The sequence below is a fragment of the Staurois parvus genome, unplaced genomic scaffold, assembly GCF_062004578.1.
Source record: "Staurois parvus isolate SC_StPar_1 unplaced genomic scaffold, SC_StPar_1.0 ptg000264l, whole genome shotgun sequence".
Taxonomy (NCBI): domain Eukaryota; kingdom Metazoa; phylum Chordata; class Amphibia; order Anura; family Ranidae; genus Staurois; species Staurois parvus.
Window position 1 is genome coordinate 12,296,182 of NW_028318060.1, and position 19,732 is coordinate 12,315,913.

At 41.7% G+C, this 19,732-nt stretch overlaps 1 protein-coding gene across 1 annotated transcript in view; it reads right to left on the reverse strand.

Moving 5' to 3' along the window:
• IMPG1 (interphotoreceptor matrix proteoglycan 1) overlaps positions 1-18,773 on the reverse strand; it is a 229,709-nt gene extending 210,936 nt beyond the window's left edge. The window contains exons 1-3 of the mRNA XM_089681308.1: positions 18,761-18,773; positions 17,813-18,031; positions 8,430-8,596 (exon numbers count right to left, since the gene is read on the reverse strand). Of these exons, the coding sequence (XP_089537434.1) occupies positions 8,430-8,596; positions 17,813-18,031; positions 18,761-18,773 (399 nt within the window). The remainder of the gene's footprint in view (positions 1-8,429; positions 8,597-17,812; positions 18,032-18,760) is intronic.
• Between the last annotated feature and the right edge of the window lie 959 nt (positions 18,774-19,732).

Sequence of the window (19,732 nt, forward strand, 5' to 3'; positions counted from 1 at the left end):
ATAGTACATTGTGAGAGCAATGATTGGCCAAAGCAATGCACCTGACCACAGGTCAGGAGCAATGCTTTGGCTAATCACAGCATGGTGATTTTGGCCAGTCATGGCTCACTGCTAAGTTTACACCCCACACTATATAAGGCTACTTACACTGCAGCCTTATGCACTTTGTTTGTGGACTTTGGCGAAGACAGAGGGGAGATTACTCTCCATGAAAGACAAAAAAAAACAAACAAACAAAAAAACCAAATAAAAATAAAACAAAAAATACATTGAAATAGAAACAGCAAGGGTCCCCCCCAAAGTCTTACCAGACCCTTTACCATGTCGGTGGGGACAAGGGCCTTTTCCCCACAACCACTGGACCAGGGTTGTCTGCGTGCAGGGATGCTCATTAGCATCAGGGTACCTCTCAAAATTAGGGGGCACCCTGATGCTGCCCCCCTTGTGAATGAGTAAGAGGTACTTGTACACCTACTTATTCACTAAAGGGTTAAATTTAGAAAAACCAAAGACGCCAGACTTTTGAAAATTTCCTTTAATTGAACAAAAAACAAAACAGCAGTTTTTGACAAGATCCCATGCTTTCCCCCCCTCCCCATTTTTTGGGGGGCAAGGTTCCCCTTAAAAGTCCTACCAGGCCTAAGGGTAGTTTAAGGGGACCCTCCATGCATGATATTTGTAGGAATTTTTCTTTTTAAATTCTACTTTAACCCCTTGATGCCGAGAGCACGCAAATATGCGGCCTCTTGGCGTCTGGGCCTTGACGCAGAGTGGCCGCATATTTTCATACAATTAGAAAATACATATGTGCTGAGAGCGCACCTTACACGTTCCCAGCACTTGTGTCTGTGACTCACGGAAAGGACCCAATCTCCCCTTTCACGGAGGTCACATGACCCTAAAACCCCTCCCACCTCCCGATTTCTGAAACTTAAAGGGCCGGGAGGCACTGGCGCTAAGAGGTTAAGCAATGAAAAATAACTGCCTATTTAAAAAAGGTACTTTTTGAATTTTTTTCACTGATTCATGTCCCTCAGGGTAGTACCCTAATCCCCATACACTTTTTATGGTCAATAACTTGCATATAATCCTTCAAAATGGGCACTTTTGAATTTACATGTTAGATTCCCATAGACTTGCATCGAGTTTGAGGTTCGCGATCAAATGTTGATTAGATTTGAACATTCAGCCACGAACTGAACACAGGGGTGCTTGGCCCATCACTAGTAATTACTCTCAGTACTGGCCAAGCTCCTCTACTCCTTCCTTTACCTCCCTATCTAACATTTTATGAAGGAGTAAAGAACAATACTATAGAGTGACAGCTTTTGAGTCTGCTGAGGCTGTTAACGTCACATCCAAGATGGGACGCCAAGCAGTAGTCTTTGGATATGTACACAAAGGAGACTTTTTCAGCTAACTAACACAAACAAGCTATGTTAATTGCACATGTCATCTTATGGAAGGATTTATCTTGAAATAAATAGTCTGAAAACAGGCTCTCTTTAGATTTCTGTACACATCATAATTGTTAATTTTTATTGTTCAGACAATGTTTAATGTTTTTCATACACAGAGTTATGCCATGTGGGCATTAGTAATATTTACATCTGACAGTACAAACTGGAAATGTCTTTTTTATGGATTTACTCACAGAGTGCTGTGTTTTGGATGCATTACTAAATATAACAAAGCAGGTGTGGAATCAGGTTTGACGTATATGATAGTACTGCCTATATGTAAACCTACTCAATCAAATTTATTGTAATAATTGTCACGGTGTGCCTGAGAGCTGTGTGGCACCTTCCTTACCCCTCCCCCATCCTGTCACGGCCCTTTGAAGCCAGGCTGCACAGGATCAGAGGTGTGACTTTCCACACCCTGCCCTGTCATCTTCCTCCCACCTAGTGCAGCCAGAGGGAGGGAGATGACCCCCTGCGGCGTAATTCACGCCTCTCTGGCCATATGGCCTGAGAGGGGCGATCTCCCGCAGGGAGATTCCGGGACAAGGCTGTCAGCTTGACGCAGCGTGGCCCCCCGGCAAGTGCGGCACGGGCACGGGATTTTCCTCGAGAGCGTGGCCCGTGTCAAGGGGGCGTGCCTTGTTGCCCAGGCGATGAGGCACGCCACCCGAGGTTGCTTAAGAAGGCTGGTGCAGGGCTTCCCTGGCTGTTCTGTCCACTGCCAGCTGCTGGGAGGTCTACACTGAGGCAAGACCCCCGCAGCCACTCTGCAATACCCCCGGGAATAGAGACTTATTACCCGCTGAGCACTCTGTAATCCACCAGGGAATTGAAGGATTATTACCCGCTGGACACTCTGCAATACCCCAGGGACTTGAGGATTATTACCCGCTGAATACTCTGTAATTCCCAGGGAGATTGGGGACTATCACCCGCTGAACACTCTGCTGATACTTAGGGCTCAGGAGGAGTATCTGCTGCTATACTTCCTAATACTGCGGGGCCAGAATTGCTTGTGTTGCTGTGTGCTGAGAAGGGTCGCCCCCCCTGCTGTCGTCCGCTGTGAGTCGGGATATCCCTGCTGGAACGGTGAGTGTCTGCACCTCTGTTATATCCTTCTATGGACTGTCCATGAACTTTCCCCCCTTACTCTTCTCTGCCTGGATTACTTACCCTTTACTGCTGTGAACTACCTGTTGTGGGCCCCACAATACTCTGTCTAATACTCTGGGGCCAGGATTGCCCATTGCTGCTGTGAACTACCTGCTGTGTGGATTACCTGCCGTGTACTGAGGGTTATCTTTGCCTGCTCCCGGCCACTGGGAGCCCGAAGGGACCCCTGCCAGAACTGTGAGTGTCTATACCCCTGTTGCCGCTGCCTGGACTGTCTGTGACTTTTCCCCTTACTTTCCCCTGCCTGGACTGTTTGTGAGCCCCTCCATTACCCTGCCTGGATTACAATTTACCAGAGACTCCAAGTTTGCCCTATTGCGGGCCGGATTACTATTGTTTTGGGCTCCGCCCCCCTCTACTTCCCTTGTTTGGGTACCCAGATGCTACCTTCCAACCCTGATTAAGTGTCCCCCATATGTCAATAAAGCTTTGTGTGTTTATCATCCTCCATGTGTGTTCCGTCCTGCCTACACCCCCGTCACAATAATACATTTGAAAATAGTATGAAAGGATCAGAACCTCTATCAACCTTTTGATTGGCTGCCCCATTTATAGGATTGTTCCTTAATTCCTGTCTATTGGACAGGTGCCAGACAAAACAGGAAGGAAAAATCTTCCCAGTTCCTGTTTAATTAAAAGACATAAAAAAGAACAGGAAGTGAGTGGAAATCACCTCACCTGGGGCCAAAGCAGCAGTGAAAACTATATATTACTATAAAATATACTATAAAACTATATTAAGAACATTTACAGTCATTTCCTGTCCATGTTTTACATTGTTTGAATACATGTTTTGGCTGGATATCTGCTGTTGAGAAGAATAACAGTCACAAACAAAACATGTTTTCTTTCACAGATTATATATATTTCTGTTAAACATGAAGAATAATTACCCCTTTTTAAGAGATGTTTAACAACCTAGCACTGAATAAAAGCACAAAACTGAACATGCTATATACAGTTGTGTTCAAAATAATAGCAGTCAGACATCACTAACCTGATAAATCACTGTTTTTGGTAGAAATGATATTTCTACATAGCACACAATTTACAAGGAGGTGTAGTACAGTAATAGAAATCCAACAGACTCAACAGTCAAGACATGCATGCTGCTGATTCTGTGTAATTTAATCACTAATTGGAAGGGGCATGTTCAAAATAATAGGAAGGAATAAGAAGGAAGGCAGCAAATGTTGTACATGCTGGTTACAGTGCATTTCTCTCTGAAATTCTGAGGAAAATGGGTCGTTCCAGACATTGTTCAGAACAACAGCGTACCTTGATTAAAATGTTGATTGGAGAGGGGAAAACATATAAAGAAGTGCAGAAAACGATAGGCTGCTCAGCTAAAATGATCGCAAATGCTTTAAAATGGCAACCAAAACCTGAAAGACGTGGAAGAAAGCGAAAAACTACCATTCGAATGGATAGAACAATAGCCAAAATGGCAAGGACTCAGCCAACAATCAGCACCAGGAAGATCAAAGAAGGACTAAAGTTACCTGTGAGTACTGTTACAATTAGAAGACGCCTATGTGAAGCCAAGCTATCTGCAAGAAGCCCCCGCAAAGTCCCACTGTTGAAAAAAAAACATGTGCTGAAGAGGTTACAATTTGCCAAAGAGCACATTGACTGGCCTAAAGAAAAATGGCGCAACATTTTGTGGACTGATGAAAGTAAGATTGTTCTTTTTGGGTCTAGTGGCCGGAGACAGTTTTCAGACGCTGAACACTGAATTCAAGCCACAGTACACTGTGAATACAGTGAAGCATGGTTGCGCAAGCATCATGATATGGGGATGTTTCTCATACTACGGTGTTGGGCCTATTTATCACATACCAGGGATCATGGATCAGTTTTAATACATCAGAATACTTGAAGAGGTTATGCTGCCTTATGCTGAAGAGGAAATGCCCTTGAAATGGGTGTTAAAACAAGACAACGACCCCAAACACACCAGTAAACATGCAACATCTTGGTTCCAGACCAACAAGATTGACATTATGGAGTGGCCAGCCCAATCCCTGGATCTTAATCCAATAGAAAATTTGTGGGCTGACATCAAAAATGCAGTTTCTGAGGCAAAACCAAGAAATAGAGAAGAACTGTGGAATGTAGTCCAATCATCCTGGGCTGGAATACCTGTTCACAGGTGCCAGAAGTTGGTTGACTCCATGCAACACAGATGTACAGCAGTTCTCAGAAACAGTGCTTATACAACTAAATATTAATTGATTCAAAGGAAAGCAAAATCTTCAAACATTTTTCAGTTTATATAGTGAATGTTTGAGTTTGTAAAGAAGAATACAAACACTGCTTTTTTTTGAACAGTCTAATATTCACTTTTCTTCAATTTTGTTAGAGCAGTGTTTCTCAACTCCAGTCCTCATGGACCCCCAACAGGTCATGTTTTCAGGATTTCCCTCAGATGAAACAGCTGTGGTAATTACTAAGGCAGTGAAACTGATCAAATCACCTGTGCAAAATAATGGAAATCCTGAAAACATGACCTGTTGGGGGTCCATGAGGACTGGAGTTGAGAAACACTGTGTTAGAGGAACAACATAAGTTTGATACATTTTTCTTCATGTTTTGATTTGGAATAGAATGTGTAGTGTTCCCAATGCATTTGTGTGTATGGAAATAAAAGCTATTAGAAGGATTTTGAGCTTTATTCACTTTTTTCAACACACTGCTATTATTTTGAACACAACTGAACATGTACAACCCCTGGCAAAAAGTAAGGAATCACCACTCTTAGAAAATGTTTATTCAATTGTTTAATTGGGTAGAAAAAAAAACAGTCACAGACATGCCTCAAAACTATTTTCATTTAACATTCCAACCTTCTGGCTTTAAGAAACACGTAAAAAAAATGAAAAAAAAAGAAAACTGTAGTCAATTGCAACTGTTTTTGCAGATCAAGCACAGAGAAAAAATGGAATCACTCAGTTCTGAGGAAAATATTATGGAACCACCATATACTTTACAGTTTTAAAACCAACATCTGCATCAGAATACATCTGCTATCTAGTCTGCAGTTAAAAAAAGAGTGCTTGCACACCTTGGTGAGCTGTTGCACCAAGCTGATTGACATGAATCATGGCTCCAACACCAAAGATGCCAATGGAAACAAAGGAGAGGTAAATCATCACGGAATGTTGCAAAAGATGTTGGTTGTTCCCAATCAGCTGTGTCTAAAATCTGAACCAAGTACAAATCAAATGGGAAAGCTGTAAAGGGGAAGTATACTGGTAGACCAAGGAAGACATCAAAGTTTCAAGATAGAAAACTTAAAGCAATATGCCTTGAAAACAGAACATGCACAACAAAACAAATGAGGAACAAATGGACAGAAACTGTAGTCAATGTCTGTGACTGAACTGTAAGACATCGCTGAAAGGAATAGGGATTTACATATAGAAAATTCATCATCAAGAAAACCATCATTAACAACTAAAAAGAAAAAAACAAGGTTAGAGTGGGCTAAAGAAAAGCAATCATGGACTGTGGAGGACTGGATGAAAGTAATATCCAGTGATGAATCACAAATCTGCATTGGGCAGGGTGATGATGCTGGAACGTTTGTTTGGTGCTATTCCAGTGAAATGTATAAAGACGACTGCCTGCAGAAAACATGCAAATTTCCACAATCATTGCAGATATGGGGTTGCAAGTCAGGTAAAGGTACGGGGGAGATGACAGTGATTAAATCTTCAATAAATGCACAAGTTTATATTGAGATTTTGGACAGCTTTCTTATTCCATCAATTGAAAGGATGTTTGGTGATGATGGCATAATTTTTCAGGATGATAATGCATCTTGCCATAGGGCAAAAGCCATCAAAACTTTCCTTCAAGAAAGACATGTCAATCGGACATGGCCTGCAAATAGTCCGGACCTCAATCCAATTGAAAATCTATGATGGAAATTAAAGAAACTGGTCCATGAAAAGTCTCCAACCTGCAAAGATGATCTGGCAACTGCAATAAGAGAAAGTTGGAGCCAGATTGATGAAGAATACTGTTTGTCGATAGGTAAATCCATACTTCAGAGAACTCAAGCTGTTAAAACAGCCAGAGGTGGTGCAACAAAGTACTAGTGATGTATTGTAGTGTTTTTTCATTATTCCATAATATTTTCCTCAGAATTGAGTGATTCCATATTTTTTTCTTCTGTTTGATCTGCAAACACAGTTGCAACTGACTACAGTTTTTCTTTGCTTTGCATTTTTTAAGTGTTTCTTAAAGCCAGAAAGTTGGAATGTTAAATGAAAATAGTTTTGAGGCATGTCTGTGATTATCTTTTTTTCTTCTACACAATTAACCACTTCAATACCAGGCACTTTTAGCCTCTTCCTGCTCAGGCCAATTTTCAGGTTTCAGCGCTCTCACACTTTGAATAACAATTGCGCGGTTATGCAACACTGTACCCAAACTAAAATTTTATAGTTTTGCTCACACAACTAGAGATTTATTTTGGTGGTATTTAATCACCACTGGGGTTTTTATTGTTGCTAAATTAACAAAAAAAGACTGAAAATTTTGAAAAAAAATGTGTTTCTTTGTTTCTGTTATAAATAATTGTTCTTCATAAATTTAGGCCAAAATGTATTCTGCTACATGTCTTTGGTGAAAATAACCCAAATCAGTATTTATTATTTAGTGTGTAGGAAAGTTATAGAGTTCACAAACTATGGGATATATCTGAAAATTGATCAATCCTGAAGTACTGACGGCCAATCTAATTTCTTGAGGCCCAAAAATATCAGAACACTACAGATATCCCCCAAATGACCCCTTTTTACAAAGTAGACAGTCCGACTTATTTCATAAGTGGCATGACGGGTTTTTCTTTCGGAAAATGAAGAAAGTAAAAATATAATTTTCACAATGTTTTTTACATACTGTCACCTGTGCATTACAGTGTAAACATATAACTGATGTGGCAGTGATCAGGGACACTAACTGGTGACAGTATGAAAAACAAAATTGATAATTTGTTTTCAATTTTTTAAAATTAGTTTTTATTACATTTTATTCTCTTTTTTAAGATTTTTTTCATATTACAGTATGACCAAAGTAGTATAATGTTACCATAGTAACATTGTACTACTTTGGGGAAGTGATCAGTATTTTTTTTTACACAACTTGATTGCTTATAGCAAAGAATTTATTTGCTATAAGCAAGCATTTAACTGAATAAAATCTATTCATTCAGGTTTCTAGTTGTGATTAGCTATGATTGGCCATGGCTAATCACATGACACAGATGGGCTGTAATTGGCCCAGCCTGTGCATGTGATCACTGTGACCATTCACAGCTAGACACACTTGTATACAATGTATGGCATGAAAGGAAGCCATCCATTGTATACAACTGTCATGTGACCTGCTGTGATTGGTCACAGAAGGTCACATGGTATTGGCAACGGGGTTGGTACACAGATCTGTCATCGGCCGTGTCCGAGGTACACAGCCGGTGACAGATCTCGCCACAGCACAGCCCTGCGGGCACGTGCAAAGCGCTATCTGGGGAGGATCATATGATGCTCTCCCGGAGGGACGAGATGTTCGCCTATGGTCAAATGACAGCCGGGAGGCAAGTGGTTAAACAACTGAATAAACATTTTACAAGAGTGGTGATTCCATACTTTTTGCCAAGGGTTGTATACCTCAGTATTGATCAAATATGGATAACAATGGCAAAGTTACAATATAGTTCTAATAGTTAAATCATTAAAAACTTAAATAAAACTCTACATAGTTCATTTTTGTGTTTCACTTTCTCACCTGCTGAATAATGTCCAAATGTTCTTGAGAGCTACTGAAATTTTTCCCAATTTCAAATATACAAAATGTTTCCTGTTGACATGCATCGACCCAGTTCTGGTATTCTGTGGTCTGAGGTATTCGATCCATAAATATTCGGAAGGCTTCCCATACTGCTTCTTGACAGACTGCAATTGCAAAATATATTTATTGCAGATAAAGACTTTTACGTTGTTAGACCTGGCCTTTACTGGAAATGCATGTATTGTCAAAGTTAATTTTATATTTTATTTTAATCATTCATTTGCAGTACATTTATGTTGTACATGTACTTGTTTGGCCACATGTTGTGATTTAATGCACTGTTTATTGCTAGTATTTTGAAACTGCTCTTTGTATAATCTGAAAGGTAGATGTAGAATGTTATTATAAATTAGATACAAATACATAATACATCTGGAAACATGAAAGCTCTAGCTGACAAAAACATTGTTTAATTCTGTGTAGAAATGAATAAACCAAAAAAAAATTAACAGTATTCTCAAATCAGTCCTATGCCACTGGTAAAATAAAATTCATTGAACAGGGAAAGCATGGGAAACAGTCATACAGCCAAATGTAATGACATGAATCCTTTAGCCAAGAGTGACCTACCGAAATGGCAGTACATAGACTTTTTAGCTTACAACTGTCAAAACAGTAAAAGAGACTTGTGTTTGGTTGATGTTAAAAATGGGTCATAGATTTTACAGCTAAAAAATCATCCTGCAGTGTTCTAAACTTTCAACCCATCCTGCTCCAAATCCTACCCTTTGTTTTTATTTTATTGTATTTTCTGTAACTTAGTACATTTGATTTATTTATGCGTTATATTGCCATGGATGAATAACTAAATTAAAATGAATAAATGAAATAGAAAAAAACAACAGTGAGCGCTAATCCTGAAAGCGGCTAAGCACTCTAAGCAACCAATATGTACTTAAAAGGAATAACATAAAATTAGTGCAGCGCTAAAAGTAGTGGTAATGAGACAGATATAAGTCCACTGAAAGTCTTGGTCATATGGACGTGTCCAGTGACAAATGAGGATTCAGAATTGGTGATCCGTGTGGAAACGGCTGAAAAACGCACTCACCAGAAGTAAGACACATAAACGCAGTGTGCATCTAGAGCTCATGGATCCTCAATCCAGAAGGGGATAAAGCTGGTCCGGTTACAGGAATGGTGGATCCCTCCTCCGTGAATGCAGCAACAGATCCTCCTTTTCCCAGTTGGGTGTAGGGTTCCAAGATCAAGATTCTTCTATAGCGCTCAACGTCAGGGTCTTCACGGTAGAAATCAAGGCCTCCATGTCTCATAGCATCCTTGGGGTTGGCAAAAGCAACACAGGCAACAGGATACAAAAGACCATTCGGCCTTTGTTGCCTGTGTTGCTTTTTACTTCTGGTGAGTGCATTTTTCAGCCGTTTTCACACGGATCACCAATTCTGAATCCTCATTTGTCACTGGACACGTCCATATGACCAAGACTTTCAGTGGACTTATATCTGTCTCATTACCACTACTTTTAGCGCTGCACTAATTTTATGTTAAAATGAATAAATGTTTTAGTATCTTGTGGTTTTGTCATGGACATCATTTGCCGCAAACTTAAATACAGACTTATGTCTCATGTGACTGGTTTGCTTTTGCGACTTCTGATGCAGCATAACCAACTGTTAGCTTATCAGGCCTGAAACAGTCATGCATACCATCATGCAACCCAGCAGTGAATTAGTTGTGCTGCATTGAACAGAGAAAAGAGTTGCAGACATGCCGTCTGAAACATTCTAGGACTATAATCTGCAGCAACTCTAGGACTATAATCTGCAGCAACTGACAACTTTAAAGCTATATGCCATACAGTTACTTTTTTTTAACTGGAGCCTTCAGCTCACAATCATGGTGGATAACAAATTAATTGTGTGTATCCAAGCTCTTCAGAATGAGAGGATTCTGTATGTTTTCTCTCTTTAGCCCTAAGTAGGATTATACCAGACTTTATGGGATCTTTGTGGTTGGTTAAGGAAATGAAAATCAAAAACATGGTGCAAGACGCTAAAGGTAAACGGATGATGGATAAGGTTGTGCTATAGGGCCTCCATTTTAATGTATCTGTTCTTCTGCATTATGTTCACGTCACTGTTACTCTAATAAAGGTCCTCTGCACTTCTTTACACTAATAACTTGGAGTTCATATAGTACATGAACATAATCTTTGAATAAAATAGTTGCATTGTGTATGGCTGCTAAACTGTATTAAAAAAAGTAAACTCCAGGAAAACAATAACTGCACAATGATTTGCTTTTGACGTGCCAAAGAATTTTAATTCCTTCATCTAATCTTGTGATCAAGCTTACTGTCAGAAAGCAGAGCCAGTCCCTGAACTTCTTTACATAGTATGCTCAGCTAAGCAGAACATTATCTTTAGAAGTATATGCACTAAATATATTTATATTTATATGTGGTATTATACAGGGTGTCCTGTTTTATATTTCATGTTTTACAAATCTTCAGGTCCATCTTGCTCAGGCTGCTGGGCCCAGATAATGTCTCACTGATACTTTGAATCATTGCCAACTTCCTGGGTGGCTCACTAGCCAATTGGTATCCCATGCAAAATGAAAACAGAAAGAACCACCCCCTGCACTCAAGAGACCAGTTAAAGCAATGGTAAAACCAGGATCTTCAATGATTCCTGTATGGCAAAATGTTGCAGCTGCCTTAGGGCTGGGGAAGCCCAGAAGAGATACTAGAAAACAAGAATAAAAAGGGTGCACCAGCCTTGCGCATTACCTCAGCAATAGCTCTTTACTAGAATAGTAAAACAGATGTATACTATACACACCAGGAATCACAAGCATATCAATATCCACAGTATCCTGGGTGACCTGGGTCACTGGGCGAGTCACAAACACAAGAAACCTCAGAATTGCAGACGCATTTCACCGGGGGAATCCTCTTTTTCTCAGAGCTTCCTCATAGTGGTCTCTGCGGAAGAGGGGATCCCCCCTCGAAATGCATCAGAAATTTCTGATGGTCTTCATGTGTTTGGGACTCGCCCAGTGGCCCAGGTCACCCTGGCTTGTGGTTCTAGGTGTTTGTGACTATACATCTGTTTTACTATTCTAATAAAGAGCTATCGCCGAGGTAATGTGCAAGGCTGGTGCACCCCTTCTTTTCTTGTTTTCTAGTATCCAATAGAAAATTTCTATGTCTCACTTCATGTTGACATTTTTATAGGATAAGCAGCATTGGTCCTCCCAGCACACTGCTAGTCCAGTGCTACTAGGCCAGTTGCCTAACAACCAGGAATGTGGAAAAAAAGGAGAAGCACTGGGATTACCTTGTGCTATTGTGTTCTACACTGGAGTGAACTGAACACAAATGTGCACTGCATAAAATGTCCAAGCTGACCTCGTTTTCTCCCACCTCTGCACCCCCCACGACTTCACTAACACCCCCTTCCCCCTCTCTGACCACCACCTCCTCACATTCTCCATCTCCCCCTCCCTCAACTCCCCCCCCCCGAAGCGCCTAACCATCACCCGCAACCTCCGCAATCTGAACCCGACCCATCTCCACCCGGCAGCTGACCGTCTGTATGACAGTATCCTCCCTCTGTCATGCCCTGACCTGGCCACCACTGCATACAATGACTCACTGTCAGCTGCCCTTGACTCCATGGCACCCCTAACCACACGTAGCATTAGACCCCGACTGCTTCAACCCTGGCAAAACGACCACACAAAATGCCTCAAACGCGCGCTGGAACGCTTATGGCGCAAAACCAGATCCCCTCACGCGTTCTCCCTCTATAAAGCCGCCTACCTCGTCTACACCACCTCCCTCTACACCGCCAAACAAGCCTATTTCAACACCCTCTCCAACTGTCCTCGCCGGCTCTTCTCCACTTTCAAATCCCTGCTCTCCCCCCCCCCCACCTCCACCCAGCACCTCACTCACCGCCCACGAGATTGCCAATCACTTCCAAAACAAGATTGACGCAATCCGTAAGGACATTGTCAACTCACATTCTACCTCTCCACCCAGCCTCCCGCCCTCCTCCAACCCTTCAACCCCCCCTCCCTCGACCTCATAGCCGCACTACCCCCCACTATACCTAATGCCCCGCACACCATCACCTCCCCTACACTCCGCTCCTTCAGCCCAACTACCCTTGAGGAGGTCTCTAAGGTCTTCACTGAAGCCCGCCTCACCACCTGCCCCCTGGACCCTATCCCCTCACAGCTCCTCCAGTCACCCCCCCTCCAACATTCGCTCCCTCACCCACATCTTCAATCTCTCCCTCTCCACCGGCACCTTCCCCTCCCCTCTAAAGCACGCACACATCACCCCCATACTCAAAAAACCCTCCCTCCACCCCACTAACCTTAACAACCTTAGACCCATCTCCCTGCCGCCTTTCACCTCCAAGCTCCTTGAGTGCCTGGACTACAATCGCCTAAACGCCCACCTCACTGATAACAACCTCCTTGACCCCCTACAGTCTGGCTTCCGTCCCCTGCACTCCACCGAAACCACCCTATTTAAAATCACCAACGACCTGCTAACCGCCAAAGCCAATGGCCACTATTCTATCCTCCTGCTCCTCGACCTCTCCACAGCCTTCGACACTGTTGACCACCCTCTCCTCCTTGCCAAGCTGCACTCCCTTGGCATCAGGGACGCTGCTCTCTCCTGGTTCTCCTCCTACCTTTCCCAACGCTCCTTCAGCGTCACCTACAACACTACCACCTCCCCCTCCCTCCCCCTCTCTGTCCGGGTCCCCCAAGGCTCTGTCCTCGGGCCCCTCCTCTTCTCCATCTATACCTCCTCCCTTGGCAAACTTATTCACTCCCATGGCTTCAATTACCACCTCTATGCTGACGACACCCAAATTTACCTCTCCACCCCCCACCTCATCCCCTCACTCTCTGCCCGCATCGCCCACCTCCTAAATGACATATCAGGCTGGATGTCGCTCCATTTACTCAAACTTAACCTATCCAAAACCGAGCTCCTGGTCTTCCCCCCACCCCGCCCCCCCATCCTCTCCATCACTACTAACAACGCCACCATCTCTCCCACCCCACACGCCAAAGTCCTGGGTGTCACCCTGGACTCCCACCTCTCCTTCCTACCCCACATCCAACTGCTATCTAGATCTTGAAGGCTCCGTGTCAGGGATCTCGGGCTTCGCCGTGGCGCGCGAATCTGCACATGCGTGGATCGCCCAGGCACATCAATATGCGGGCATTAGGACCTGGGCATCCGCGGTGGCAATTGTGGCCGCACATGCGCACTCGCGCACGCGTGCGCGTGCCTGGCACCAATGATGGTGCAGGGCGCGCTATTTAAACTGGCCAGGCAATGTCCTCATTGCCGCAAGGTCTTGTTCCTGTTCCTGTGTTCCTGTAGTGCGTTCCTTGTTGTCGACCCTGCCTGTTCTGATCCATGCTGACCTTCTCCTGCTCTGACCCCCAGCTCGTCCCTGACCATTCCTCTGCCTGTCGTTACTATTATTTGGACCCTCTGTTACTGAACCCAGCGTGTGACCTGACTACTCTTTGTCTGCTGCTTGGTACCGCACCTGTCCCCACTGTTACCGACCCGGCTAGTCTGACCACGCTCACTCCTGGCAGTCATCCATCCATCCCGCTCGGACCTGGACTTGTCAGCCCCTTCACAGCAGGCTTATCCCGGGCACATACCCTCAGCGGGACCCCTCTACCATAGTTGGGTGCACCCAGGGGTCGCGACCTGGTTTCAGTCTTGCACCAAGTCCATCCCCACCATCAGGGGCTCTGGTGAAAAGGCAGACTGGGACTTAGACTCCGTGTCCTGGGGAATCCCATTCTGTGGACCACTAGAGATCCCGTTGGGCGGAGCCTGACACTCCACCTCCGCAACATCTCCAAGATACGCACATTCCTCACCCCAGACACCACCAAACAACTTGTACACTCCCTCATCATCTCATGCCTTAACTATTGCAATTCCCTTCTCACTGGCCTACCCAAACGAACGCTATCCCCACTCCAGTTGATCCTAAACTCAGCATCTAGACTCATGCACCTCACCAACCGCTCCACATCTGCCTCCCCCCTCTGCCAATCCCTTCACTGGCTCCCGATTGCCCAATGCATCAAATTCAAACTGCTAACCCTTACCTACAAAGCCATTCACAATGCCGCCCCAAACTACATAACTGACCTGATACCCAAATACTACCCTACCTGTGCCCTCCGCTCCTCACAGGACCTCCTACTCTCTAGCTCCCTGGTCTCCTCCTCCCACGCCTGATTGCAGGACTTTTTTAGGACTTCCCCCATCCTCTGGAACTCCCTACCCCAATCCATCAGACTGTCACCCACCCTCCTCACCTTCAGGCGCAACCTGAAAACCCTCCTCTTCAGGGAAGCCTACCCCAACCTTACCTAACACCTGACCTTACCTAACAACCTCCTCCTCTCTTCCCACCACTCCATCCCCCACAGCCATCTCCTCCTGTATCACCTTCCCCTCCCTCCTAGATTGTAAGCTCGAAAGAGCAGGGCCCTCGAACCCTCGTGTACTGTTTTGTTACTGTCTTGTCTCATGTTCTGTCCCCCTTGTTACTGTACAGCGCTGAGCATACCCTTTGGCGCTATATAAATATTGTATAATAATAATAATATTAATATAATAGGACATGTTGTGTCTGGGCTTGACATTCAGCAATTGCTAATCACTTAGCACCAACCAAAATTGTTGACCCCCTCCTTGGCTGTTTGAGATACCATCTCTCCTTTGGTTTGACTTTTTAGGGTAACTCCCTGTGGTCACTCCACCATTACTGAACCACTGTAACTGACAAGAACATTTCCATGATACACAATAGGTCTCATGCATGTCATAAAGTTCCCCATAATGTTCCCACATAACATGAATATTTTATACTAAACAAGATGACTGCTTAACTGTTTGAGATATAATTTGGGTTGGCAGCTGCAAGGAACATCTATGGGAATGGGAGCTTTGTCCAGGAAGCTGCAAGTGTCTGATTCTAAAATTAACTCATTAGACCTTCTTTAGCTAAGAGGTCTTTCATGACAAGTGAGAGAATTTACCATTTTGTAAAAGAGTTTTTTTCAAGATTTTTAGATAGAGCGTGTAAATATAATCAATATTCTTAGCAAAAAGATTATCTATCAAGTATTAAGTATGGGATAGTGTTTTATGGTCCATGAGTCATCAAGTTAAGCAGACAGTTTGTTCCATTTGTATAGCTGTTTATCATTGGCCACATATTAAGAACATTTTAGGAAACATATTTGGTTCTTAACTACAAATAGTGAAAATGTATGAGGGGGTCACATCAAATGAATGTTATAGGTTAGTGTTAAATATTTGAGCAATTGGAAGTCAGTGGAAGCACTGACAAAGAGGAGCAATATCTTGCAAGTGAGACTGGAGTTGAATGACTCAAGAAGCATGGTCCAGTGGTTGGGTGACAGCCTGTCTTTTGGAGGTCTTTCAGGAGGTTGTTACAAAGGTCAAACCAGGATATGAGTGAATTCAACAGTAATTCAGCACAGATATCAGACATGCTTTGAGACAGAGAAAACAAGAAATATTTAGTGAGTGAAAACAAGGTTTGATGTGTAAGTGGAATTAAATAGAATTCTAAATCAGTTATCATGAGGGGCCAGGGTTATTGGGGTGTTATCAACAATAATTTATATTTCAGTCAGGGAATTAGATTATGATGGTGGGAAATTTAAGTTCTGGATGATCTATATGAAGTTTAAAGAAGAGGATGGAAGGGGAGAAGGGATAGAAGACTGACAGTCAAAAACACAGCACAGTAGTTAACCAAAAAAGAAGTAAGACCAGCTATAAAAAATATGTGCCAAAAGTGATATTGAAATCAAAATAATTTATTCAGCTGGACAAAAGCATGAGTGCAGAAGAAGAAGGCAATTTGGCTAACAACGGTGTCTTGCAGTCAAAAATAGGCAGTTACAACCCTCAAAGGTAAAATAGATGTGAGATTAAATGTTCAATCCTGCTTAGATGGCTAATATTGTTTGTTTAACCACTGCTTTTGAATTGGCTAAAGTAGACATTCTGAGAACAATTTCCAGTCTCCTAATATTTAATAGTTCCTGCGGATGTTAAAGTTTACCAGTTTACCAGTTTTATTACAGATCAAAGTGTACTTTCAGCTGAATTTTATAGGGTATATATCTGCTTACTCTCACAATCTGATTGTGTACATCCAAACAATATTTTTTATTGTCCGAGCAGTATTTACTTGCCAGGCAATAAAGATTTGTGAATGTCCCTATGTTTTCTTTCTGAGGATTTTCTTTTGACTAAGTTTTTCTTTAACATATGCTAAAAGCTTTTGACTGACCTGATTTACAATTTGTGGTGGGTTTATAAAAAAGCATGTTTAGATGACTGTCTACAATCTTTATCTTCTCAGCAATTCCAGACAGAGTTTATTTGCGGTTTTTACAATTAAAGCAAAAGAATGAACAGCAAAATATGTAGGAAATGGTTAATTTTGTGATATATTAACTGCAAAAAAATAAAGGCATTGTACACTCTTAGCTGTTTTATTTGTTTTACCTAGGTATTAGTGTAGTTATATTCCCTGTGTTGTTTATTTGTCTTATTCTGTAATGATGGGCTCACATGTTGTGGCTTCAGTTTGTAATGTCAAGGCTTGATTCCCCTATGTCCATGCACTGCTTCAGCTAACCGGTCCCTATGCACCAACAGGGACAAGATATCTTCTTGTTCTAGGTCACAGCATCCGAAGCATGCTTTGCCAAGTCCTCAGTGTTGCATAGGAGTGCTAATGTGATGAAACACTGCATGGGAGAGCTCTCTGTGTATCTCTGAATGCTCTGCTTATTTGTGTATGTGTCAGATCAAATTACTGTGTAGCTCTCACCTGCATCAACATTAGACTGAGAGACCCAGATATTGTGGGATATGTAATTTTGTCACAGGAAGTGTCATGTTTTACACTACAGACAGAAGTCGTGCATTAACATGTGCAGTGCCATATGCCTCACATTTGAACACAAACAGGAACTTCTTACACAGGAATGTGAAGATTTACTATACTATAGTAGGCTATGCAAACAAGCCAACAAAAAACTCCATGAAACTATATGATCAATGCACATCTTATGCAGGTGAAAAAAAGCAAGATACAAGTAGGAATGTTTACCTTGTCTTTAATAAAATAGTTAATTATGCCAACAAACTATATAGAACTTAACAGTAATTTGGGTAAATGCACAACAACACATACACATACATAATACATGGTTTTACATGTGTTTTATGTGACCATAAAGTTTACCTCTTAGCTTGTAGTATGCCAGATGGCTGGCAACAATTTGCTTGAGTGATTCTTGTGGACACACTTTAACCCCTGTTGCAAACATGGCAGATCTTTTTGTTCTAAGCATTTTCAAATCAAATAGTCTCCTTGTTGGCTTTCTGGAAATTTTCTTAAAAGGTTCTGGTGTTGAAACAGCTGGTATTATTGAATTTCCATGCTTCGTCATAACAGCAATTTCTGTAAGTAAATAATAGGTAAAAATGTTCTATTATCAACTGATCAGATGTTAATTTAAATTAAATGCAAGTAAATGTGAAACAAATGAGGCCTTATCTTTTAAATTGACCAAGAAATCTGGAGCAACTTTTTAGTGTTATTGGATCCAGATTTGTAAAGCAGTTCCAATGTTGTTATGTAAGTCTTAATATCTACAATTACAATGTCATGCACTCACAGTATGTCCTCAGTCTTCGAGGATAAAGGAGGCTGGGCATCATTCTACCTGGAAGACTGAGGACAACTTATGGTGAAAAGGAACTGTAGGGGACAGCTCCACAGATGAGATGAGTATTTACGCTATTTAAAGAAATAGCATTACAGTGTTATCCTCTGTTTTTCAAGCTTTATTAGTTCTGCACAATGACTGTGCTTCTCTGTTATACTCTCAGTGCAAATGTATAGGCCAAGTCCGAACTAATTGGAAATAATAGATTCTTAGCTAGTGAGATAAACTAAGCTAAATAATAACTTTCCCTTACATACTGTTGATCATGAGAAGAAGCATATACCAATCTGTAAATTGAATACAATGAGCAAAACATGGAACAATAGGCAAGTAAAAATGTGAGTGTCTATTAAAATGAGTTGTAAGTATATAATCGCTATAGCAAACCTAAATAAAGTCTGTTGGCTATAAATACAAACAACTGAATTTTAATTCAAAGAAAACTCTGTAGATATAGATACCACATTCAAACATTTTTATTATAATTACATTTCCCTTGTTTTCATAAAATAATTTTTTTTGAAATGAACTATTCATTAGAGAAATTATCTGGATCAAGCTAGGCAAAAATAACTTTTGTTGGAAACAAACTAACCAAATAGAAATGCCTAAAGCAGGTAGTATAATATTTTAATGTATTTGATATTTTGCAGTACATTGGCTTTCTGTTGGTTGGGCTTGAAGCGCTTCAAAACTGGGATGTATCACACCTCACGGTGTATAGATACATTTACAAACTGCCAAGAATAATAACAGTTTGCTGCCTGAGGTACAAGAAAATAAATTGTATTTGGAATCCTTTGCTTTAAACATCACTGTCATTAAATGGAAGCCATAGTATTTCTGAATTATTGCTTTGCTATATGAATTCTGCTTTACTATTCTGAGTGAAGAAAGTCTACACTGCATTATTAGGACTGACATTTTTATCCTTTTTTTAACATGCCTTGGGTTCATACAAACAAAATCCCCAAGTGTGAAAGATCAAAGTATCAGGGAGCACAATCTCTAGTCAACCTTCTTCCTCAAAATGCAAAAAATAGCAATGAAAATTAGGACCAAGAAGCTCAACCTGCAATTCAAGAGGATGCAAAGATCCTGTTTATTTGGTGCAGAAAACAGAACATTGTACAGGACACATACAATTTGAAAGTAGCATGTTCTTCCCCAAAACAATGGACACTGCAGTAGGGCAATAATATATAGTATACATATAACAGAAGAAATAACCATTGTGAGAGATATTCCTTTATGTCAATATGCAATTACCAGCACTAATATGAAAGCAGAATCTAGATAGACAGATAAAGTATAGCAATTAATCATCTGCATCATGAAAACACATTGTGAACCAAAAAATCCTATATCTGGGCAACTATGTAGCACATGAAGTTTAATGTTGATAAATGTAAAGATATGCACCTGGGGGCTAA